The sequence below is a fragment of the Typha latifolia genome, chromosome 2 (assembly GCF_019914945.1).
Source record: "Typha latifolia isolate L0001 chromosome 2, TyphaL0001v2, whole genome shotgun sequence".
NCBI lineage: Eukaryota > Viridiplantae > Streptophyta > Magnoliopsida > Poales > Typhaceae > Typha > Typha latifolia.
Window position 1 is genome coordinate 13,700,257 of NC_133087.1, and position 25,729 is coordinate 13,725,985.

A 25,729-nucleotide genomic window follows, 5' to 3' on the forward strand; every position below is an offset into this window, starting at 1 on the left:
CTTATTGAAGCCGCCTTCTATTTTCTTATATCTACACTTCTTTTTTACTTCAAGTTTTATCTTATTTTACAAAGAAGATAAAGTGCCGCGTACTAAGAAATCGATTAAGAACGATAAATTCATAATAGGCTCCGAATAGGATGAGAGCGAAAGAGAAGAGTGTAGTAAAATGAAGTCGAGAGAGAAAGAATGCCTCTCCTCGAGAGAAGAGAGTACCCTAAAGAGGTTTATTTTGCCGATTAAACCTAGCTTCCTTGAACATATATGATGCAATGCAAGATTCATGCGATTGAGATGCATGAACCCTTGTACTTCAAGGTATAAATAGAAATAACAAATAACGTCGGGTGTAAAATGAAAAATTCCTTACTTTGTTTTAGTCGGGTCGGATCCAGGAAGAACCTGATCCAATAGTTGACACCCTTGTGCCCTTTTTGGTAAATTCATGTGGCCTATAAGAGGAGTCCGAATATGGTGCCGTTTCCCAATTTCTCGTCCCAAAGTCGGTTCTCCAATTTCTATTATCTCACGTTGTTTTCCTGGCGATTTTCCTAATTCCATTCCTAGCTTCCGGTGAGTCCTCGAATCAAGCGACCAGTTTTTTTTTTTAATTTTTATTTTGAATCTACGGTTATACTCTCTTCAAAATTTTGCAAGAAAGGAGGAATCTTTTTTAGCGCTGGAATCGTTCGTTCCATTTGATTTCGGCGTGAATCTCAAATATGTATCTGAATGTTTGACAAAAATCGAGTCTATTTCCCTTCATTTGGAGGTGTAAAATAGTATACTTGTTGGTGATTGGTTGTCGAAGGCTATATTTGGTGGTTCTGTTGACAAAATGAATTCTCTTTTGTAACTAGGGTTACATCTCTTGATAATTTTAACAGAAAGGAAGAGTTTTTATTTCTTTTTTATTTCTTTTTTTTTTAGTTTTGGGAGGTAAAAGGTGTTTAGATACTTGTTGAGGACTGTTTTTGTGATTGGTGTTTTTTGACATATAATTTCTTCTTCATTTTTTGTATCACAAACTTCATGCTGGATTTTTGCAGAAAGATTTAACGTTTTCCTATCAATTGATTGTGCCTCTGGAAATCCCATGGCACATTCAATGGTTAAAAAGGTGCTGAATTTATTTCCTAAGGTTTAATATTAAGTTTGTAGTATTGCCCTTAATCCTTCTTCCTTACTTTTCATCTGTTAAGGGTAAGTGGCTCAGCTTTTGCTTGCCACCAAGAAGGACAAGGGATAGGCATGGCTTCTTCTGTAATGAAGGCAATGGCAGAGAAGGCAGGGTCTGCCATGCGTAAGCAGGCCCTAACATTGACAGATTCTGCTGCCTCTCGAATACACCATCTGCTCAGCCTTCGTCAGCGGCCATACCTTCGGCTTGGTGTTAAGTCTCGTGGTTGCAATGGCTTATCCTACACACTGAATTATGCCGGTAAGATATGTCATCTTCTCTTGTTTATTTTGGTTGTTCTTGTTTCCCGTTTGAATTTAATTATGCCTTGCCTTTTGCAATATCCATAACTTTAAGTGAAATACTAAGCTGGGGAACTAACTCAGTTTTATTTTATTATGTCTTGTATTTTGGTTCATGAGTCTCTTGCTTGAGTTCTTCATATAATTGATGTATCATATGAAACTACAGCTTCATTCCTCTTTTGGCATATTTCTGTCTTATGAATGAAGAAGTTTCTCATCCAGTTACTTGTCTCCACTTTGTCTAAATTTGAGGTCCAGATGAACTTTTGAACCATTTATTGGAGCTTGAATTATTGCTATATATTAGATATGTTGACTGCTGATTGGCCTTGAGAGTTTTTTCTTTCTTGTCAAGTCTTTACAGGGTCAATTGAGAGTAATCTAATCTTCAATCCTATGTCCTTTTCTCCTTTTGAGTTGGATGATCAGTTGATGGTTTTCTCCTTTTTTTAGTTATGTCATCACAGAAGGACATTGTTGAGTTTGTGTGTCTTGTTAATTACTATATTGGCTTGTTCTTCTAGTGCAGTCTGTGAATAGACATTTGATATTGTCTAAAATACATTGGTTGTTAGGACTAATTAGTACTATCAAATTTAGCATGTCAATTGGTATAAAAAAGGAACGGCACAGAATCTCTGCACTTCTCTAGTCATGCTTTTGCTTGTTCTGTTGCAAATTTAGTTCACACTTTTGTATTGTTAGCTTTTACAGTACATACTACTATTTGAGTTACTCTATTTTCCTTCTCTTGTTTGCTAGCTGATATATGCTTACATTTACCTATTGTAATAGAAACAATGGTAGAGACATTGGTAACCAAGGTTGGTCATGGATACGTAAATTTTCTTGCACACCACGAATTCCCAGTAACAAATCAAATGCATCACATATGTTGAATATTTCATTTTATACTTTGCGTCTTTTGGATAACTTCAACCATCCTTATTATAATGGCGTGAGCACTGTGTAGGTCATCACATGATGACTTGCAGTACATGGGGCTTACTACATAAATGTTCTCGCCTTCTTGCATGCCGCAAACCTCCTATGAGTCAAATGCATCCTTTATTGAATGAATTTTTATTGCTCTTTTCATCCTTTGGGCCCGTGGGTCCTGAGCATGTTGGCCGAAAAATCTTCTTGTTCTCAAAATTTGTGTTGGACAGCACCATGATGGGCAACGATGTAATGTATTCCAAGTCATGGACAACTTCAGTAATGGCAAGTTGCCCAACATGCTCGGTGGCGTAGTTCTTGTCATACCCTGGTGCATCAAGTTACATAGGTAGTTGAAGATACTTATGAAGGAACTTGAGTAGCCTTATTGTGGTGCATATATAGTTGAAGATACTTATGAAGCAACTGTAGTAGCCTTAATATGGTTCATCAGAGATGAGTTGGTATGTGGAAGCTTTTATCATTCTGTGAAAATGCTGAGGAGAACTGGTTACATATTGATTAAGCCTGCATAAGTTATCACAGTAAATTAATATCTACTTAAGGTGCGTAGAAATCTAAGTTCATTTCATCCGTAGACTTTCTTGGGTAGGGTACATAGATTATCCACTGCAGGGTCCTGAAACAATAATAAGATGCAACTGCTATCTGCTTTCAAAATTTCTGCACTTTATATTTAGTTAAAATAATTACTTTTCTAAGCAGTATGAATAATCAATATTGATGCACATGGTCCAATAGGGTGAGTTGTATATTGAGACAAAATGCTGCAGATTCTCCGAGAATGGTCTGCACTTCACTGAAGTTGACATCAGTTTAAGATACTTTAAACTACCTTAAGATACCAGATTACCAAATATACGGAGCACATTCCAACTAGATATGCAATTGGTGGAAAACATTTGAATATATTTACTGCTATAAGAAATTGACTATTTGTTTCTTATTGACTAAGTGTCTTTATGGATATATGTTTTAAGTTAAGATCAAGGAAATAAATTATATTTCTATTTTGAGATGAACTTTTGTTGTTTTGATTGAAGGTGACCTCTCTTTTCTCCTATTCTAGCTTTTTAATTGCTTTAATTGTATTGTACTATTGCATATCCTATCACGAGTTCAACAGTTCTTGTTCTGTTGCAGATGAAAAGGGTAAGTTTGACGAGCTGGTGGAAGATAAGGGTGTGAAGATACTAATTGATCCGAAGGCTCTCATGCATGTAATTGGAACCAAGATGGATTTTGTTGATGATGCACTAAAGTATGTTTATGCTTGAAAAGTTGACTAGGCTTATTTTAACATATAGTTGCATGTATTATGTCGGTAAAAATATTAAGGGAAATATGACTAGGCATTTCTACCTGTATTTCCATCTAATCTCTCTCAAAACAATGATGATCCTGCAGGTCAGAGTTTGTATTCATCAATCCTAATTCTAAAGGGCAGTGTGGCTGTGGTGAATCCTTTATGACAAGCAGCAGTCAAGGTGCCCAGTCAGGTGGTTCAAAATAATACTATCAACTAAATATAGAACTTACTCCTGTAAGGCTCTGCAGTTGGATGATTTGTCGACTAAAATGATAGACCGGCAGAATTTGGAGGTGCGATAGCACTGAGGATAATACTTTTCACCACAGATATCGCTAGCATTGTTTAAACAAATCATCATACCTTGTAATAAGCAAGTTCTGTGCCACTATATGGCCATTGCCATTGTATTATCCTGTCTCACCCATTTATTTTGAGGCCTCCCTGGATGTGGTTGTAAGCAATTTTTTATAACTATATAATGCCATTGCTTGATGTATTGTTGTATAAAGTGACATTCTCTCTCATTTGTGGCTTGTCTTTAATATTTGAATGGGCACCAACAGCCCCAATTGTTGTTAGCTGACAGGCGTGCTGAAAATTGGAGTGAGTATTTCGATCCTAGTAAATTTTGTTAATGATTGGTAGGAGCAGAGATTTTTACTTAGAAGGCAAGGAAATCAGTGCATTTCATAGAGTCGCCTGCAAAAGTAGTGGAGATGTTAGACAAAAAGACAAATCTAGCTTTTGATTGGGTTTTAAACTGAAGAGCAAATAGTTTCCATCCAATTAACTATCTGGAGAAATAGTTAAACCCCAGTCGCTTTGGTCCCTTCCACAGATTAACACTCAAGAATTTATTTATTTTGGATAAAAAAACCTAGCAATAACCTCAATGCCACACCAGATTAGCAGTACTGGAAATGATTGCAATTTTGTTCATATTTGGACTAGCAAGAATCGCTAGTACTTTGAGAAGGTAATCTCACATCATCAATATATGACAGAACAAATACCAGAAGGCAGGAAACTCCCATCAATAATTCATTTAACTTCTATCAGTAGTCCAAAATGAACAGTCAAGGGGTTGTATGATCTTCTAATGGTGAAAATTAACAACAAATACGCCTTCGGTTCCTCATACAATAAAGAAAAGGAAAAAAAGGGAGGAAAAAAAATATTATGCACAATGTTATACAATCAAAAGCCTCAGATTAGTGCACCAACTTCAAATGGCTCCTCAATCTTTTGCAACGGCATAGTAGCTTTCACAAGCTCAAGTACAAAAGTATGTATGAATATATGAAACAATGCTGATCTACACCGCACTGCTTGATCGGGATATTTTTTGTGCCTCCTCCAAATCATGTAAAAATCTGCAATCACAAACATATTATGTGATGCAGTTTGCAACTAATAAAACAGGAGATAAAGCAAGTTAATGGCAAAATAAAAAATCATGCGTCCAACAATTCTCAAATTTAATTGGTATGCCAATTCACGTAATAGTCTACACCATCCTGCTGATAGCAGTATCTTCACTAGCAGAACACAACCAAAAATAGCATAGGGAGTTTACTGTGTCCTGAAATGGCACAGGAAGCCAAACAAAGCTGATAAAATTCTCAACTCTGTTGAAACTTAACTAGCGATGCTATCTTGAGTGACCAAGGCATTTATTGGCATATCATCTGCTCATTCAATTGGAAAATTCCAACAACAATACCTCATAGGAGGATTGTAAGGGCATAAGGCAAAGTCATTTAAGTGGCTACACTACATTCTTTTGCTCAGCTTGATATTAGCTTCTTATTCAATCATTCCTCAGCTAACTAGTCTGTAAATACAAGCTTGCTCAAACAATTCATGCAATATAAAGAAAAACTGAATACAATCAAAATATTATTACAGCAAAACAATGCACTAAAGTAATATTTCTGTGTTAGAATGAAATAATTTATGGAGTAGGCTCACCGCTTAGAATTGAGAACTACAGAACCTCCAAGAAAGAAACGAGTTCCAGAGTTTGTAGCATTATAAAGAGCCACACTGCGTGCCTCCTCATAAGTTGTCCCTCCAACAATGAAAATTACTACATCCTGCGGTCTGCATTCAGATATGAATCATACGTAACAAGAGAAGACTGAAGACCATAAAGGAATCATAAGGATCATTTTAGCACAGAAGAACAAAATGACTTCACACTGAACGTATGAAGCAGAAGCACTTCTCTTTGGTCCTTAATAAAGTATTAACATTTCATTTATGGCTTTCCTGTTTTTACCATGAATTGCTCAATAGGTTATCTATATGCTTGACAGAACTAATATTTATTTATAGAAAGAACAGACGATGAACAATGTGGTTCTAGTTTCTGTTGTCCTTACTATATCACATGAAAGTTCATCTTTACAAGTGGAGTTACAAGATTCTACTCTTACGAGTATAATGCATAAATAATTCATCAGAAATTTCTGTTAACATCTGAAAAAATGTATTGAATACTTGAAATGGCAAATAAATGAGGCCAAATGTGAAGTCAGATTCTCACTATTGTAACTGATTGGTCAGCCGGCTTGCCAACGATTAATGGAATAAAGACATTATGTTCACATACCTGCCCTGTTGAAAGTGATTGCCAACAAAAGGATAATCAACATCTCTTAGTCGCCCCTTGACAATCCCCTCCATGGTTTGGAAGAGAAGAGGCTGGTGCTGGGTATAAACGTTCTCAACGCCCTGCAATCAACAACATATTACTTCATATACAATTGTCTCATTATCTCATGTAACTTTAATGAGGACTCTTGTTACAAACCTTGAGCCCACGAGCCATATTACGGGCAATATTTAAGAGATCTCTGTTTCCATAAAGATCACCTATTCTCTTATCAACACCAGCCTGCTTGAGGAGGAATTGGACAAGCTGTATACAAAAACATCAGTCTTATTAGAAGCCTAAGCATAAAACAGGAAGGTGCAATACATACTAACATCTATTCAAACGAAAAAGCTCAGAATTCCTAAGCTTTAATGTTTCAAAATGTTTATGCATAACCAGGGGAGGGATGAAAGTAAGAAAGGAAAAAAGTGTGCTTGTAAAACAAAAAGAACCTCAATTCCTACAGAGCATGAATTCAACTTTAGTCTAAGTTGCATGAGATTAATACCGAGGGAACAGAAGAGGAGATTGGGGATGAGAATAGTAGAGTAAAAAAAAGGGCTTTACATACTTTGGTAGTTCTTACCTATAAGCATGCATTAGGTACTCCTATAACTGAAAGTCTGTCTCATCCATTGATGTGAAATTGTGAATAGCCATGTGGGTTTCACTTCGTTGTTAATATATACACATGGACATGTATAAGTTTCTTTGCATGTGTAGGTAGGATGTGTAAAAATAAGAACATACTTCTCTTCAAACATGTCTACATCAATGTTTTAAAGAGCTGCGTGTGCAGCCACATATGTGGTAACATATGCAATTTTGGTCCTTTGACATCCCCACATAAGTTGCATCAATACAAGGGTTTGGTACAGGCAAGCCAAATAAAAAGTGCATGAATAATCAGTGTTTCAAAATGAGTTTGGTGGGCATATGGCCACTAGTAAATTCATAATGCTCAGTAGATTGAGGCAGCCAGGCACCAAAGCAGGTGCCTTTGAGACTAAAGTGGGCTTTTAAAATCTATAAGATTCATGCTATTAAGCAGTATGTTTCATGAAAGCTTGAAAATTATGAAGGCAAAAGATACTATTTGTTTATGGAAAAATGTTATCTACAATAATAATATCCTTGAAAGAACATAAAGGAAGCAAAAATAACCTATAAAAGTAAGTAAATACCAAACTCTAACCACCATTTATGATATTAACATGTCAGTTTAAATCACCAGAGCAATAGTTGATTTGGCAGATGGCACCCAATATGAACTTGGATATATTTCAAGGCAGGCAAGATACATAGCATAGCAGAGAGGTCCTAAGCAACCACAGTAAATTTACATTTTTGTTACTTAAGCAAATTAACATTTCTAGATCTAGTTTAGATGCTCATTATTTCATAAAGAAATTACATCTTTCTGGCATTAGCTTACTCAAAATTTGAAACTATTGCCTAGTCTTTATTGTGCTACAATGTCCTACAACTAATTCAAGCTTATACAAATTGCTGTTTTCTTTTTTTTTTTGTTTTTGGTTTTTTAAGCTTCCTATTTTATTAACCATATACTACTTTTATCAACTTATTAGAATTATTGGTTTGTTGGGTTACTATGGTAAAAAAGGTAAATGTGCCATCCGATTTGCCAATAGGAATTTCACTAAAATAATTAACTATAGATCATTTAAGTATTTAACTACATTTACCTACTTATTCATTTTTTAATAACAAAATATTCAATTCAATATCAATACATATACTACTTAAGTAATGTTATTGATAGACCACGTCACCACCTGCATATGCACTTGCATACTGCATATGGACATTGCAGTGTCTTCGCTGACCATGTAAAATGAGACTTTTCAAAAATATTCTCTATATAAGTAAAAGCGGTTGGAAACTGGAAGTGGCATTGTTTACAATATGAAATGTCGCATTGCTTTTTTGCATCTTTCTAACACCTAAAAGCTTTTCCTGGCTGCCGAGTGTGAAAAGGAATATATAACAGCAAATTCTATTTACATTGCTAACCCTAATGAACCATAGATACGAGCATGTTAGTTTTTTTGCATTGAGACTTTATGAGAAAAAACAGGAAAGTTAGACAACTGCAGCTCCATGCTCCCAATTTTTAATAACTAAGGGGCAACTAAGACATGATCAGTTGGCTGTAGATACGTCTCTATGGCCATAACATATTAAAGTAGAAAGAGGCGCAATTTGATATCTAGATGGATGAAAGATGCAAGTTCTGAATAAGGAAAAAGATGTCAGTTTAGATACATTACACCTGACTTATACTTTGCAGAACGTGAAGCTAATTTATTGAAAAGCTGCATCAACTGAACTGGGCTCTCCTTCTCGTAGCGCAGAGCATACAACATCACTAGTCTTAAACGGTCAACATCAGAGACACTTTCATTGTTTAGAAGATTGGTCACAGCCTGTGGACAACAAATTAATCACTCCAGTGAGTACAAGATGCATGGTGTCTTGTGTGCATATTGAATAGTAAGTAAAATAAGTCCAATTAAGTGTATAAGGCCAAAATAATTGAATAAATATCAATCAGGAAGCCAATAGGTGCTACATACAACCAGAACTCAGAATGGCAAATAAAAGAGAGACAAAAGAAAAAAAAACATGTGTGCAATATGTGAAACAAACTTATCTGCATTAATCGGACCCATTTCTTTTATAGCAGAAAAGCAAATATTACTCTGTTAAGATTCAATAACCTATGAGCACAAGATATGACAAAGATCTAGATAAAAGTTCTGTGTTGGAATCAACCATCTCCCAAGATACATGATAGCTCTACACTCTCTAGGATCATAGCAAATATCCTCAAAAATTTGTGGAAATCATCAAAGTGATATGTTATAGGTTAACTTCTTATGTTACAGAATATAACATTCTTCAGTATCAATATGGTAATCTACTTCTAACAACAGAAGCTTAACACAACTTTGGTGATAATTTTCTTCAGCTTTATAGATGATGATAACAGGGTAATAATGGCCATGACAATCAGAGCATGTTTATGGTGGCCATTTTGGTAGATGTGGCAGAGATAGCAACCATATCATGTAAGATATTATCTGATAAGGACATAAGTAACATTGGCAATGACTGTTAGTCGAAGTGGTGTGTTGCAACCTCAAAAGAGTAAGTCTATAAGAAGGAAAAGCAATATTGGCCTAAAATTCCATTAAAGATTCAGATTTCAGAGTATTAGGTAAAACAAGATTACAGAATAATCCTGCTGGATCAAGAGATGTATAAGAAGGAAAAGATAATATAAACTTACAGAAGCAGAAGATGAAATGCAATAGGAAAAGAAGTGGAAAAGCGAAAGAAAAATTAGGACAGAGAGAAGGAAGAAGAAACCCAACCAATAATCAATATCCTCCAGATATTGATGCAACTACTGTTTAGACTCTCCTTAATAGGTTCCATTCTGTAGCATTTTTCATTCTATCCGGGATTCATGACATTGGTGTATCCATGATCTATTAGGAGCATTCTAGAGTACCATATTTTTTTTCTTCTAGCATAATGGCGACAAGAAATTTTAAATTGTAGTTCAGTTCCACTAAAATTACCATAAATATATAGATCACATGGATGCAATAATGGCATACTATGCGCAGAACCATTCAGAATAGCAACAACATCTTCTAAGTCTATATGGAGATAACTATGGTTTTAATAACTAAACTCGACATGTTTTTGTTTGAACAGTGAAACATGACTAGTCTAACTAGGTATCCATAACCAAATCAGATCAAAAATTGAATTGTACATCTCATTCTGCAGAACTAACATATAAGAAATGCAATGCATTCATTAGGCAACAACAATTTGTAAAAAGAAAAGATAATAGTCTAGATAATATGACTCATAATATATATCCTTAAGAGAAGTTAAACTAAAAGTATGTCAAATGAACATGTAAAGTACCTCAAATGCTGCCACTTGTCCACTATTACATGCAAGCTCTTGCTCTGTTTGAGAAACTAACATAAGCTTTCGTTCCTCCACAATTCTGCTCATTTCCGTAACCATAGTCACATGCTTTGATACATTTCCGTGCATCTTTCGGTACTCAGGGTAGTTATTAACAAACTTTGCCATATCCTCTGCAAAGCAGAAAAGTCAACAATCAGAGGGGTTTCTTTGTCAAATTTTATGGCGTTCAACCATATCCTCCTTTTCCCTTGATTGAAGCTATGCCATATCCTTTAGGATAAAATTGTTCAAATATAGTAGCTATACTAGGTATAACAAATATAAAAAAAGAAATGTGTTTTTCTTTTCACAATGTTGAAAAGCTCGATTTGAATGTACCTATTGTCTGAATGTTCTGGTTACTCTTTGCAATCTGTTGAAATTCATCCACCATTCTCTTGATGTTCATTCCAAGATCTCCAAAATTTTCAAACATGTTAGCTTTAAAGAAATCATCCTGTTCTGATGACAAAACCACCTCCTGCATTAGAACCAGAAGAGTAGCTGCTAAGATCAATAGAATGTTCAAGTGTTCTATATTAGCAAATGGCATGACAACACAATTTAGATGTATATCCAGTGACCTGCTGATCATTGGGAACTTTGCCAATATCCCGCAGATCTACTTTATTGTCTTGTATTCCAATAAGTTCATGGACCATTGCCTGTGACGGCAGGAGATAAGAAGAATATTAGAATAATATTAGCTATAACAAATATAAATAAGTTCACAGAGTTGGTAGTGAAAATACTTGATATGTCCATTGATTCAGCAATGGAGTAACTGGGTCATCCCTCCTGTCAATTACTAGTAAAAGAGGGGAGATCTCGGTACGCCTGAAATCAAAAAGACCACTTTCTTGCTCGTACATGAGCTTCTGCATAAGTTAAAATAGAAGTACGTCAAAAGCAAATTCAACCTCAAAATGATCGATAGATATCTTAGACAAATGAAGTATGATGCTGTCACCACCTCAACTAAAGCTTCTGCCACATAATTGACAATGAAAGGATATTAGGAATGACTATGAACATGAATAAACATATACCCACCGCAGACTCTTGTGCTATTCTCTTTGCCATTTCTGATGTACGTTGATATCGAATAACAGGGCGGCGTTTGAGGGATAGGAAAACTGCAGCAATACCATCAACTGCTCGATCACAAAAGCTTTGTGAACTTGGAGGGTCTGCTACTGCAGCCAGCATGTATATATGATTCATGTGCATATTCAGAGTAAAATGGTAAGGATCAACAGCACAAAAATCTGCGTAGAATTCCTGCAGAGTCAAAAATGAGTATGCACATAAGAAAGGAGTAACATCACAACCTAGGAGAACATACCAAATTTAAATTACAAGTTTATATCATAAACTTCTATCATCCAGTCTTTCCCTATGCACATTTTGACACCACAACTTGTACTTCAAGTTCCCACAGGAAAAGTAAAACATTGAAATCACATAAATTTCATGGTTAGTAGGATCGGGATCGGCCAAACCTAATTCCGATCCAGGCTCAATTCGAACTATCTCTCTCTTCCGCTCTTTCTTCTCATTGTCTCTCTCTTTCTCTTTATTTCTGTTTTTCTCTTCTTACTATGTAATAATTGTTTCTCTTACAGAGAGATTTAGCTATGGTGAACTCCGAAGACACAAATATAACTCCGGCGAAATCTGATATATAATTTTCTAATCTTATTTCTTTATTTCTCTCTCAGTTCTTTTTTATGTCTTCTATTCTCCCTTTTTTTCTTTTCTTTTCTTCTTCTTCACTGTATTATAATTTTTCTTTCTTTTGTTTAATTTTCTTCTACTCGCTATCTTTCTAATCTCTTCTTTTCAATTTTACTGCACCATAATTTTTCTTTCTTTATTTTATTATATTTTATCTTTTTTTTTTATAGAAATTTTCTGCATTTTTAAATAATATTTAGAATTTACGTAATTAAAATAAATAAAGAAAGAGGTCGAGTTGGAGCAGGGATCCCCTTCAATGTTTCCATCATGTTTGCTCTCCTGTTGTTTTAATGGAAGTGATAGAGTCGGAAGGGGTCGAGTTGTGCTGGATATATGCCGACCAATCTTCAATTATCTCCACAAAAAAAAAACTCACATGTCGGATGCGTGGTGATAGAATTGAAGTGGTGTGCATCTAACCAACAAAAATCTCCCACTGTATTTTTTTGGGGGAATATATTAGCATCTATGTTTTAATAGTTTTGATGTGGTAAACTATTTAAAATTGTATATACAATTATATATAATATTGATTAAGTGCACTATTAAATTTTTTGTATATACTATAATGATTATAACTAACATGTCAATGTATAATGTATATTATATATCTGTATTATATATGTTTATTTTTATTTCTTATTTTTTATTAAAAATGCTAGACCGTTTTATTATCTATCTTATCGCCTGTCTTCCCCTTAGGCGCTAGGCAGTGGGGTGACCGCTCGCCACCCGCAACCGTCTTTCAAAACATTGTCACAAACCACAAAATATATATACCAGTTTAGAAATTTATTGAGATATAAAATAAGGTTGCCCGCTACCAAATTGAAGCCCAAATTGATTTAACCTAGAAATTATTCAATGCAAAAGGACATCCATAAAAATCTACAAGTACCCAAGTTAACAGTGCAAAAAATGGATTGCTATCATGCTATGAAACTTATATATCCCAGTACTGATGGTTTTCCTAATATTTGTAGCAGCATTTCTTAGGTCATCTATGTAGTCCGTGATTGCTATAACCAAAGTTATTAGGCTAGAGTAGACTTTCTCTATGCAGGCAGGATAGAGTTCTCGCGATTAAGGGTCAACCCCATGAGTCCGGAGTAGGGGTGAAAACGGATCGGATACGGATCGGATAGTGCTCAACCTATATCCGGATCCATATTTTTAGTCCGGATACGAAACGGATTCGGATATGGATATTGGACGGATAGCAAATTTAAAACCATATCCTAACTAAACAGATACGGATAATTTTCAGATAGAGGATCGAATCTTAAACGGATATTGATTGAATTTAAAATAATTATAATATTTTATTTAGATATAATTAACACAAAATTATTCAGAGTTTTACAACAAATAATTTTTTTGTACGTCAAATTTATAAAATTAGAGAAATTAATTTGTATAAATAATATATAACGTATTATTAGTAACAATATTAATATTTACTATTTAAATAAGCAAATTAAAAATTGTAAATCATTTAAAAAAATATGCGGGTAAACAGATATCGGATATCCATATTCGAATCCGAATCCGTATCCAAATTTTTTTCAAAAATTCTATCTGTGTCCGTATCTGAATCGGATAGAAATTTCTTATCCGAATCCGATCCAAATCGGGTCGGATAGCGGGTCGGGTCGGAGTTAATCCGACCCGTTTTCACCCCTAGTCCGGAGGCATGGCCTGAGTATGAAATTGCCTCTCCAAATGAGTATGCAAATCTTGCCCTTCCCATCTTTCATATTGGCAAAAACATTGTCCATGGTGATGCTATTTAATTACTTTGATTATAAAAAAATGTCGACATTTTATGGACTAAAGATCCTCCTTAAGTAGAAGAACCATATATGGATTTGCATAGGAACTCATTTCTACTCATATTTCTTTCCTTGACCGAGTGCTGCAAAGGGGGTCATTAGAAAGAGTGTCTTTGTATATAAGATTCCGTCATTGCAGGACTTATAAGGGCATGATGCACTTACCACAACACTGGAGTGGCATCTTTCAATTTCACTATACTTGGCTGTTAACAAAGTTTCAAACTATAAACAGAATGACCGCAACATCTTCCAATAGAAGGGGAGTAAATGCAACTTACTTGAATTTGCTGGACTACCTCTTGATCATCTGAATCTGCCAGTACTTGAATTTGAGGAATCTTCAATATGTTGGAAAAAACTTAAAGAACAAAAAATACTAATTATTAATAGAAACATAATTGAGAAATTCAATAAAAGAAATTGATGCATGGCAGAACATACACAAGTGGTATTCTGCAAATCTTGGAGTAGCCAATTGGCGTCGTAACTTCTGGATATTCTCAGATGTTGGACGAAGGAAGTAAACAGCTTTGAGGTGTGCCATTGATTCTTTTGACATGTTATCCACTGTTTCGACCAGAAATACCTCTTTCCTGAGTAAATCTGATTGACTATATACAACACTGACGATACTGACCTGCATGGACATCATGAAAATTCATCAAGATGAATTTGCTTGTGCAGCTGCCCAGGATTAAAATGCATTAGAAGAGCATATTTTAATTGCTAAACTGTGATGGATATGCACATCCTGTGCAAGCAGACATCAACCAATGCTAAAGAATAAACTACAAATTCTAGTAGAAATTACTCCATCCTGTGTATTCAAATTTCCAACTTATCTTAAGATTCTATAAAAATGACCTTGGAATAAGAAACAACTCCAAAAGGAAATGCAGAAAAATAAAGAGAGCAAGTAGGACGCCCGTTAATATGGGCATCATTTCTTAATTGAACTCAAATTTGGTTATTTGCACTGAATTGGATCCAATTGTAATTCAATTACTCCAGGTACACTCATTTCTGGTCATTAATTTAATTCATTCAGTAATATAATTACAGAAGCAAGCATCATTTTTTACGAACACTTTTCAAGAATATTCCATCAAAGGGATCGACTGATATCACCTCCATTCTTCTTCATCCCAATAACTACCCAATCCAAGACTCAGCAGTTTGCACTTACTTAAGCAAGTATTACACGTTTGAGCACAAAACCCCATTTAACAGACCAAGATCTAAGGTTTTCAGATTCCAGGGAGCGATCGGTTACCGTGTGGGAATCGAGGATGAGGACCTTCATGCCGGTGATGTCCTGCAGCATCCGATCGATGTAGTCCCGGACGGGACGGATCAGAGCCATCTTTGGAGGGCTCGGAGATCGGTATTAGCCTTACGGTCGGGGGGCGGGTTTAGGAGATCGACGACGGTTTTGCGATTCCTTTGGCGATCTACACCTGCCTTGCTGCGACGAGGTGGAGAGCGGAGCGGAGGAGGTCGTCGGTGCGGTTAATCGCGGTGAACTTTAAGGAGTCGTTATCCTTGCGGCCGACTAGGCTTGGACCAGTCCACCACACCATTCGCTTGTTTCCAGGGTGGGTTCCTGATCTCGGATCAAATTGACTCAATCCTTGTTCATTTGGATCCACGCTTGTTGATATCCACTTATTATTTTCATTGTTTAAAGAGTAAGTAAACGTTATTAATGAGTTATACGCCATACTTAGTAGGTTAACCATGTATTAATAGATATAAAGAGCATATCGCAGCTCTTCCAAAAGATACAGGGGAAAGAAGATAAATGTGTATTAATAAACAATATAAGTTATTCTATTGTTTAATTAAATATTAGTATAAGGAGTAATAATTAAGAATTTGTATTAGGAATTAGTGACATTTTTAACTTAATAAAAAAAAGAATACGTTTGATTGGATGTAAAATAGTAGTAATTAGGTATTGTCTAATTTAGAGGTAAAATAATAATTTTAAATTATTATTAAAATTAATTTTTATATGTTGTATGGAATAAGAAGAGAGAATAGTGAATTAGTATACTAATAAACTATATTGTTGTTTAATTGGCTAGAATAATGAAATATGAAAGCTTATTTTAAAATAAAACTATTTCTATTCAACAAGTAAACCGGAGCTAAAGTATCAATGTTTAATTCTAATAGCTTAATAACAACAACAACAACAATAATAATAATAATAATAATAATTACCCCCTATAATTAGGTTTGCCTCTCTGTTTTTTTTAACACAAACTTAAATATAATGTGTGTTTGAAAACTGCTAATCCAGTCATCAACAATTTTTAAATATTACATATATAAAAATTTTAAATTTTTAAAACAAATTTGTCTAAGTTTTAGAAAGAAAATTTTATAAAGTTGTCTTTTGTTTAGTAGTTGCTAAATATAAGTCGATAATCAAATAATCAACGATAAAAATAGACAGTTTCAGACTGGATCAAAGACTTAAATTCTTGGAACTACATTGCCCCTATCAGAAATCAGAAATGGAAAAGCAGTATGTGAATACGATAAATCACGTTAAAGAGATGTAACCTCTGATCCCAAGCAACATCGATAATGATTATAAATATAGTTCGTGGAAGAATACAATCCTCAACACTGCACTAACTGAAACTCTCACTGCCTTGATTTTGATGTATATAGTTGATAAAAAGAAAAGCAAGATGAAATGGATTGTCTTCTCTCATCTATGGGATAATCAGCGTAAGTTATTATCTCCTCCATGGAAGATACCTTTAATCATCTGAGAAAGGATAAAAAGACAGACAGAATAGTTCAGCTAATGGCTGCCTGTTAAGAGCCTTTGTTTCTTATCAACTGGTTCAGCTCCAAGAGCAATCCCAGATTCTAACTCTCTCTCAATCCACACATCTTCACTTGAATCATCTGAAATCACCGGGTGACCATTAAATTCTCTGTGTCCTTTCCTCTTCTTTATCATCTCCTTGATTCTAAGTATATCTATTTTATTGACTCCACCCGCAATATCAGGTTTCGTCTTTTCTTTGTCCACATAATTCTCAAACCTATCACCATCGACAGAAATATTGAACGAGCTTCCACTTTCTCTTAGCTGGCCATTCAAGCACGAGCGATCTCCACATTTCAGACTGCTAGAGGAATTGTGATCATCGGAATTTGCAGGCTCACGTGTGTTGGCCTGACCATTATAGTCATGGGTTGAGCTGCTCATGGAAGAGACAGTCCTACACAAAACAGAGTCTGGGCTGTTATATACTTGTTGATTGGCCGCCAATGGAGTTTGGATAGGCTTCTCTTGAGGATGAGCCACGAGAGACTTTCTTCTAGAACCAAGAAGCTCTATCATATGCTGAATGACAACTGCAAACAATAAAATATCCATAAATCTCATTGATGCATGAAATTTGCACTGGTGATCTTTGTTCAAATTGCAAAACATAACTTACTTTCTAACCGCCGAGGATCGACATCAAACTCATGCCACCAAACATATCCCCGCTCTGATGGAAGCTTGACATTATGGAGCTTAGCAGCGACGTAGAGGGAGCCCGCAGCAATGTAGTGGGCTTTATATTGCAGGCACATTGTTGTTCGGAGCCTAACATATACAAGTAGCACAGTAGTATGCAAAAGTTATAAACAGACTGTTATACCATAAGGGAGAAAAGAGTTGCAGAGAAAGCATAGGTAGCACACCAGTCATTCACAAAATTCCATGCTACTTGTCCAACATCCTTCCTAGTAATCCCAAGTTTCTTTAAAGCATCAAGAAGAGGTCTATAGGGATGCTGAATGTTGAAATCAAACCGAATAGTTGAAAGCAGTAATCTCTCTCCAATCAAAATTAATGCTTTCTGTTTTTGGAAAATATCCTGTTCATTGAATAAAAAAGGTGAATATTGAAACAATAATGCCTCTGCACTGAAAATGCTAAGATATGAGAAGGTTAAGTACTTTTTGATGAATTCTCTGTGCAGCAGCCGGATCCCTTCTGTGCGTTGTCCCATAGGCGGCTCTAACAACGTCGTCCAATGCGCAAGGTGTATCTTCAACCTTGGAAGCAAGAAAAATGCATGCTGTTGCAATGGTCTGAAAAAACAAAAGAAAAGCCCAACTGTTAATGTCAAACTCACATACATCCAAACTGAAATAAGTCTTATATAACTACTCAAATTCTTTTAAGCAATATCAAAACATACTTCGATTAACTCTATGAAATATGTAAACATATTATGTTAAGAAATAAATGACACCACAAAATAGAAGATATTCATTAAACTGATAATAATGCAAGGCAGCAAAACATGCAAAAGATTATCAATCATCTGCAAGGCTGCGTTGCCAAAAAGACATAGCAAGAGGAACCAGCTTGACTCTGGCAGGATTAGTAGTCTCATACCATACAAGAAAAGAAGTAATTGTACACTAAGGTCGAATATAGTTTGAGTACTTACTGAACTGCGCATTATCAAAAATTTTGAGCCATCAAGTTTGTTAAACTCCCCTAATTGCAAAAAATCTCACGACCCAGTACAGAAACTTGAATCCTTCGTGCAGTAATGCCTTACGAACTTGCGTGGTGGATGAAAGTAGCATTTAATTTCTCTATTCTGGTATCTGCCAAACATCTCAAGACTACATAACCCTGTACTAACCCAAAACTTGGTATATAGTCAGGGTAAAGGGCCAATATCTGACATAAAGAAAAAGGAAAAGATAAACCCTTAGCCATTTCTTGCTAAATTTGAAAGATCATTAAATTTTTTAACAGATTGCGCCTCTCATGTGGAAAGAATATTCAAATTGTCATTAGCAGAAGAAGTCTTACATTATGATAATGTGATTAGTGATTCCAAGAAAGAAGAACAAAAGTTCCATGAGAGAAATCAAGGGCTATCTCTCCTTGTTGTATGTACATCAGAGAAAGAGATGAAGCATGCTCCTTACCTGCCATTCATTTTTTACGTGAGACTGATGGAGGTAAAAGCGATGACAAAACATTATGGCTGTTGCAATAGTGAGCTGAGGTCTGCAAATATATATGAAGAATTCAAATCAGACAGAAAAAGAGAAAAATAAACATTCTTGCACAAACCAAAAAAGGTGTCATGCTCATCAAGAGGAATAAGGTATGACCTTAGCTACAGAAGATAAGGCAAGTATGTTGCCAGCCACATACATGTCAACTTCTACAGATAAAAGATGGAAGGGAAAAAGAATAAATACAAGCAGGACTTGAAAATTTGACGAACAATCGACAAACAAACGACAGCATGGCTGTTAGCCACAACTATCTGGCGTTGGGCTATATGGATCCCAGTTTACTTCAGCTATAGTTAATGTAAGGTTCTTTATTATACAAAATCCATGTTTTCTCTCACTACTTTCTCCCACATTAGGTTCAACCTTCCCTTCCCTTTCAAGACACTTTTCACTTCAAGAAAGATAACTCCTCTTACTGGACAGTATGTCATCTCCTTTTCAAATGTTCAAAACCATCTCGAGTTCTCAATATATCCTCACAAGACTTATCCTCTATAGGTGTCAACCCAAACTTGTGTCTGATACAGTCAATTTATAATTTATACTATCTTTCCAAGTAACCTCACTCTTCTATCCCAATGTCCTTATCTTTATCTCAGCTATATTCTAGTTTTGTATAAGTAGATCAGCAGTTCTATATGAAAATTGCACCCATAGATGGATCAGTGCAAAAAGAGCTCCACCTCTTAAAAGGTTGCATATCACTCACTATAAAGCTGAAATAAGGAAAAAAATGATCAAATGTACTCATAGGAGATAAGCAATGCCAATCACTCTATAAAATCTAACTAAAAACAGGAAACAAGGAGAAAAACTAGAATATGTGCCGATAACTGGTAACAATCATATGTTACATTTAGGGAAATATCGAAATTGTTGCATGATGCAGCAGCATCTACCAGTAAGTCAAGAACAAAAGAACAATGTTCACGCTAGTGGAAGTAAATCCAACCAGCTCATTATATGTTGAAGTGAAATATAGATAAAAAGAAGTGAATTCAAACAAAGATAAGGAAAACTCATACAATTTAAGCCTAATGCCAACTTCCCGGAGGAATAAGCAATATGACATCCGAAGTTCCGACTCCTTTCTCAAATTAATGCCATCTTTCCTGGAAGGGGAGTTATTTTCAACCTCTTCTCTACTAAAATACCAAGAAAGCATATGCTCAGAAGATGCTTCGTCTGTGACCCTGGTATCTTCATTCTCAAACATCCCTAGCAGAAAAGAGGCCCTAAAGGGCTCCTGTGCCACTTGTACTACAAGCTTCAGTGGAATAACACCCTACAAATGTCACTTCTTCTTTAATAATAGTAATATGCTGCTTCACTTGACAACCAATTTCCTGCAACTCAATATAAATGTTCCATGAGAAAAGAAAGAAATAAGAATGAGCTCAAGTAACAATGTTTGAGAAACTTAGGTCAAATTAGGGGAAACAGTAAGTACATGTTTGAGAAACTATTATAGTTCTATTTAACATACTCCTCATTGACCCATACATCAGAATATGGTTGGACTTTACAGAAAATAAGAAGTAAGATTACTTGTGCGACTGCATTTAGTTAAATTTGAGAGCCAACAATGCTGAAAAGAAATCCCAGGCCACCAATATGAGAAACTATTTACAGTCAAAATGCCATACCGAAAAAAAAAAAAAAAAAAAAAAAAAAAAAGAAAAGATTGCCTACCAACTTACCTACAACATAACAGGATACCTTGCATAACAAAACTTTAGACAAAGAGGTCCATTTTTGAATGTATCTTAGCTCTAAACATAACATAAAAATCTCACAACCAAATTAAGATATCAGTCACCCATTAAACCAACTATAGCTTTTACTGCATAAGGCTACTTCCGTTACAAATTACAGCAACAAAATCAAATGCCTCAGTGGATCTACCGATAATAGAAAGAATGTCTTAAAGATTCCATTTTTTTTTTAATTGATTCCGACAAGTATCAGCTCCAGAACCAAAGAAAAGAAAGAGAAGGCAGCTGAGAAACAATCAACATCTTAAATCTTGTGTACAACAAAACGATTGCAGTTTAATTGATTCCCATCAAATAATAAGAGATATCTACAAGCCCTAACTCATTTCCAACCACAACCATACCATAATTCAGCAAGAATTTAGAACAGGTGACATCTAGAATCACGAAAATAATAACTTTGGAAGGAAACGAACAAGATTTTATCTTCACTTTTATTTTGCACCAAAACAACGAAATCTCACATCGAATTACTAGAATTTTACGAGATCTCCATAAATTTCATGTGGAAAAAGCTTCGATTACCTTCGAAGATTCAACGACTGGGAGTAGAAAGGACTCGATCGCTGGAGCGGCGGTAGATGGGAGAAGAAGAATCCTTATAGGAGGGGGGGTGGGTTGGTTTATAACCTATAGATTTCCACTTCCTTTCCCTTTTAGGACAATGCCAGATTATCTTTTCCACATCCCCCCCTGGAACGTTATATATTTCTTTACTGGATCAAATTGCAAAGACGATCCACTCATCATACAGTAGGAAATAGTGCGCAGGGATAAAAATAAACAATTTTGTATTTATATATTTCCAATCTAACTCCACCTTTTTCTCGATATTCTCTATAAATTTGAGCAATATATCATTCATTAGATGCACAAATAAAGTATTTATAAATAGATATGGATAAGAATTTTCCACTCAGAGAACTTCAAATGATATTTATGTTTATAGTCATATTTATTCTTTATCATTTCTTTAAAAAAATTTTTAATAAATTAACGTCGACGTATAGAAAATGATCCAATCTATGTACGCCAAGAATTAAAAACTATTTAAAATTGACAAACCAATCTATGCACTCCAATCTTGCTCTTATTATGAGTAACCACCAAATGACTCATCACCAGAGATAGCAGACAGACTATCGAATCAGATTGCTAGAAGGCCATTAAAAGCTTGAACGGAGTGGACTATAGCCCTTGGCGCATCAGGAACATGGTGTTTGAATGCCTCAGATTAAGAGGAGAATTTTTGGAAGTTAGGTTCGTGCATGTAGGGAGGAAATGCAATGTTGTAGCTGACTGGGCAACGGCCAGGGCTAGAGTGTCCTCCGATTATTGTAGTTGTAACCTGTTAGGACTCATCCCCCCAGAATTGTGTAACCTTATTTCTGCGGATGGAGGTAGTATATTACAAAGTAACATTCTCCTTGGCTTAAAAAGAAAATTTAATATAAATAGATGAGGAGTCTTTCATAATTTAGTACTATACAAGGGGTTTATTGCAAAAGTTCTTTTTGATGTGACTTAGAAAAGACTTGATAAAGCACGTGAAAATACCCCAGTGGGAACGGTGGTCGGCACGGAGTTCTTTTTGACCGTTTACTATCTTCGTCAAACTTATTTTAAAATTATTAATTTCTACCAGCTAATAATTGCTATGCGAAATAGTGATATTCATATTCTTCATAGATTTATTATTATTTTTTATAAAAAAGTTGTTCTCATGAAAAGCGATTTATATTATGAAAAAATATATAAAAAATTTGTGAATAGCGACATGAGCTGAGGTTTACGATGTAAATCGATTTTCGTAGGAGTAATTTCTTTAAAAAATATATTAAAAATTAAAAAATAAAAATAGTATTTTAAATGATAAGTAAAACTCGTAATTCTTTTGGAATAAGTGTGAACAATGCTTTAGACATTTTGGCTTAAAACCCGAGATATATTTTAGGTTGTATATTTCTCCCTATTTTTATTTGCATTATAAATTTTTTATATATATATATATATTTTTTTGGATTTGCTCTTGACTCACCTTTTTAAAATTTTTGATAAATTTATTTTTTTTATTTAATAAAGTACAAAGAAATTATAAGACACAAAATATAGACTACTTGTAGGTATGAGAAAATAATTATGACCATTTTTTGAGCTCCTCGTCCCGTCCTCTTACCTATATGAACTTTGATAACATAAGGATCTTTCCACTGTGAAGTCTGATCAACATTACTTGCATGTGTTGGAAATTTTATTTAATTTTAAAAAAAATTATCTTAATGAATATTCATCTTCATCTTCAAATTCGATTATTTAGCGGGTTTAAAGGTTAAATTTATCAATTTAAATAATAAAATTATCTCTCATTCACTCCTTCAGGCATGTCTTTCCAATATAAATTTTGATTGGCATTATTTTATATAAGTTAGAAAGCTTATGTAATCCTCTAAAACTTTATCAGTTTTAAATAATAAAATTAATTTTATTTTACTCTTATGATCATATCTTTCTCATATCTATATTTTTTTATATATGCGTCGGCTTATTCAATCTTTTATAACTTCATTTGTAACGAGTATCTTCAAACTCGATCTTTGGAAAGCTTAAAATTTATTTAAATATTATAACTTTAAAAAAATTAAAATTACTTTGCTAGGAATAAATTACATTAGTAGACCAACATAAGTGAATAAACTTACATTGGTAATACTATTCACTTATTCATTGTTTTACTCATATCTTTTTCATAGGAACTCCAATCGATATTTTTTAATATACATTGGAAAGCTTATTTAGTTATCTACAACTTCAACTCTAATAAAGTATCTTTAAATTTGACCGGAGGCTTAAAAATTTACTTATGTTATTATATTACGAACCGGCCTAATTCGATCCGCAACGATTCTGAAACTTAGATCCTAGCTTAATAGCCCTCCAATGGCTAGATGGATGCTAGGGTTAGATCTTGGTGTGAAGGGGGAGAGGTGAGAGGCTGGAAGAAGCCGACCAAATATTTGGGCGGTGGAAAAAGGGAGGTGGGAGAGGGCGCCAATGGCTAGAATCAAGAGAGAAGGAGATAAGGCTAAAGCCATTTTCAGTCTAGATAAAAAATCTCAATTAGGGTTTCTTCCACATATATATAGAGGCTCACCATAAGGACTCCCTAATGAACATAAAAATACCCCAAAGAACCCTAACAATCCCTAACTTAATCCATACTTTCGTCGTGGTGCGTTTGAACGCGCCTGATCGCGTTCGAACGCGGAATTTCCGTTCTTTGTCGATGCGAACGTGATGTAGGTGTTTGAACGCCCGCGTTCGAATGCTCCCGTTTCCATTCGAACACGCCAATTCTGTTCTCTGTTGATGCGAACGTGATGCAGGCGTTCGAATCACCCCGTTCGAACGCAGTTCTTGCGTTCGAACGCACCTTGGCAAAAATAAATTTTATTGATTTTACTTACTCAACTAGATAAATAAGCTCATTCCCATGAATCCAATGTCACGCGTGGAGCTAATATGGATCGAATCGTATCATATTACCTACATAATTTCATATATACCTATCTAATTTCATAAGTAACATAATTAATTTTTATTCAATATTTTACTCTTTTTTTTTCATATGAACTGAGATCGATATTATTTTATATGCTTTGAAAAACTTATTTAATTATTTATAATTTTATATATAATATGTATTTTTTAAATTTAACAATAAAGTAATAAAATTAATTTGATTTATCTTTTTCATAAAAATTCTGATCAATATTATTTTATATACATTTGAAGATTTATTCAGTCCTCTATAACTTCATCTCAAATAAGATATTTAAGAGCAAGTTTTATATCATCTATGCATAACCAAGAATAAATAAATAAATAAATATTTAAGATTTAAATTGTGGTAAAACTTATAAGGATGATTTGCAACAAAAAAAAACACATTTATTTAGTAATTTAAACTTATGATTTGTTTCATCGTTACTAATACATAATGTGCTTTTGCTTTTAATAATATCTAAATATCTATCAAAATTAGTATGGATGAGATTAGAAAGATAAATACTCTTAAAGTAAAAATAGGTTTGACAGCCGATCCATATTTTATATTGTCCATGCTAGAATACAAAATATAAAAATCATCGTTCTTTAATAACTTAAGCTTTTGAAGCAGTTGATAAGTTAATAACCTCAAGATCTTAACTAAATTGTATTAAATTTTTTATCAACCCCACACACTTTGAGTTTATTTATTTTTTAAAATCTTTTATGAATCAAACACGCCATAGGTTTACAGCCTAGAAACTGTACACCAGAGGAGAACTACCTAAGAAAGAAATTCAAAGCTTTGAAAATAAGGCCTCTTCAAAGCCAAACAATTTGTTTCTTGGAAGCATCAAATTGGAAGGCAAATATGCCTTACAAGATATCCATGAGTTAAGTCTCCTCATATACACTGTTTGATCCTCTTATTTGACTATTTTTCTTCAAACATAGTTAGGTACTCAGTGAGGTGGCATGGATATGAAAGCTATGTCTCAACCTCCCTTCTATGTAGTTGCAACTCTTTGGCATTGAAAATTTTGTATAATATGCTCTAGCATCATTCTGCCTATATATAGTTAACTGTTAATTACACCTAGACTCTCTAAACTATCATAGTTTTCACTTATACCGTATACCTCCTCGTTATGTTTTATCGCACTTTGATCTCCGTTAAGTATCTAATGTTACTTAATATCTCTGATCTCTTAAACGTGTTGATGAGAAGCATTAAATGATCATCTTATCCTTAAGTTTTAACTCATCCTTTCCTCAGAAGTAAGGGTAAAAGAGCTCTCTCAGCGCGCAGAATTGATCATAACAAGCATGTAAGTAATCT

The 25,729-nt window shown here is 34.5% G+C and overlaps 3 protein-coding genes across 9 annotated transcripts; 1 reads left to right on the forward strand and 2 right to left on the reverse strand.

The window, feature by feature from the left end:
• Window positions 1–485: 485 nt before the first annotated feature.
• LOC140781053 (iron-sulfur assembly protein IscA-like 1, mitochondrial) lies at window positions 486–4,265 on the forward strand. Of its 2 annotated transcripts, XM_073126831.1 has the most exons (5): window positions 492–573; window positions 1,050–1,120; window positions 1,203–1,441; window positions 3,589–3,706; window positions 3,853–4,265. In XM_073126831.1, the coding sequence occupies exons 3-5, from the start codon at window positions 1,252–1,254 to the stop codon at window positions 3,956–3,958; spliced, it is 414 nt and encodes a 137-aa protein (XP_072982932.1). In that variant the 5' UTR covers window positions 492–573; window positions 1,050–1,120; window positions 1,203–1,251; the 3' UTR covers window positions 3,959–4,265. The 2 variants fall into 2 exon arrangements, with proteins under 2 accessions (XP_072982931.1, XP_072982932.1); XM_073126830.1 differs by lacking the exon at window positions 1,050–1,120 and having other exon boundaries at window positions 486–573.
• A 502-nt stretch (window positions 4,266–4,767) lies between these two features.
• On the reverse strand, window positions 4,768–15,637 carry LOC140782732 (vacuolar protein sorting-associated protein 45 homolog). The gene is made up of 13 exons (XM_073129463.1): window positions 15,279–15,637; window positions 14,447–14,642; window positions 14,284–14,363; window positions 11,484–11,711; window positions 11,183–11,308; window positions 11,015–11,095; window positions 10,770–10,911; window positions 10,383–10,561; window positions 8,708–8,863; window positions 6,573–6,680; window positions 6,372–6,493; window positions 5,729–5,860; window positions 4,768–5,130 (listed from the first exon to the last, which is right to left on the reverse strand). Exons 1-13 carry the CDS (start codon window positions 15,366–15,368, stop codon window positions 5,073–5,075), a joined length of 1,698 nt encoding a protein of 565 aa, XP_072985564.1. The 5' UTR covers window positions 15,369–15,637; the 3' UTR covers window positions 4,768–5,072.
• A 942-nt stretch (window positions 15,638–16,579) lies between these two features.
• LOC140782617 (cyclin-T1-2-like) lies at window positions 16,580–21,516 on the reverse strand. 6 transcript variants are annotated; one of them, XM_073129283.1, is made up of 8 exons: window positions 21,370–21,515; window positions 20,095–20,415; window positions 18,974–19,055; window positions 18,481–18,719; window positions 17,981–18,115; window positions 17,723–17,898; window positions 17,473–17,624; window positions 16,580–17,386 (listed from the first exon to the last, which is right to left on the reverse strand). In XM_073129283.1, exons 4-8 carry the CDS (start codon window positions 18,490–18,492, stop codon window positions 16,824–16,826), a joined length of 1,038 nt encoding a protein of 345 aa, XP_072985384.1. In that variant the 5' UTR covers window positions 18,493–18,719; window positions 18,974–19,055; window positions 20,095–20,415; window positions 21,370–21,515; the 3' UTR covers window positions 16,580–16,823. The 6 variants fall into 6 exon arrangements, with proteins under 6 accessions (XP_072985384.1, XP_072985383.1, XP_072985387.1 ...); XM_073129282.1 differs by lacking the exon at window positions 18,481–18,719 and having other exon boundaries at window positions 21,370–21,516; XM_073129286.1 differs by lacking the exons at window positions 18,974–19,055; window positions 21,370–21,515 and adding an exon at window positions 18,855–18,973 and having other exon boundaries at window positions 20,095–20,234.
• Window positions 21,517–25,729: the final 4,213 nt, after the last annotated feature.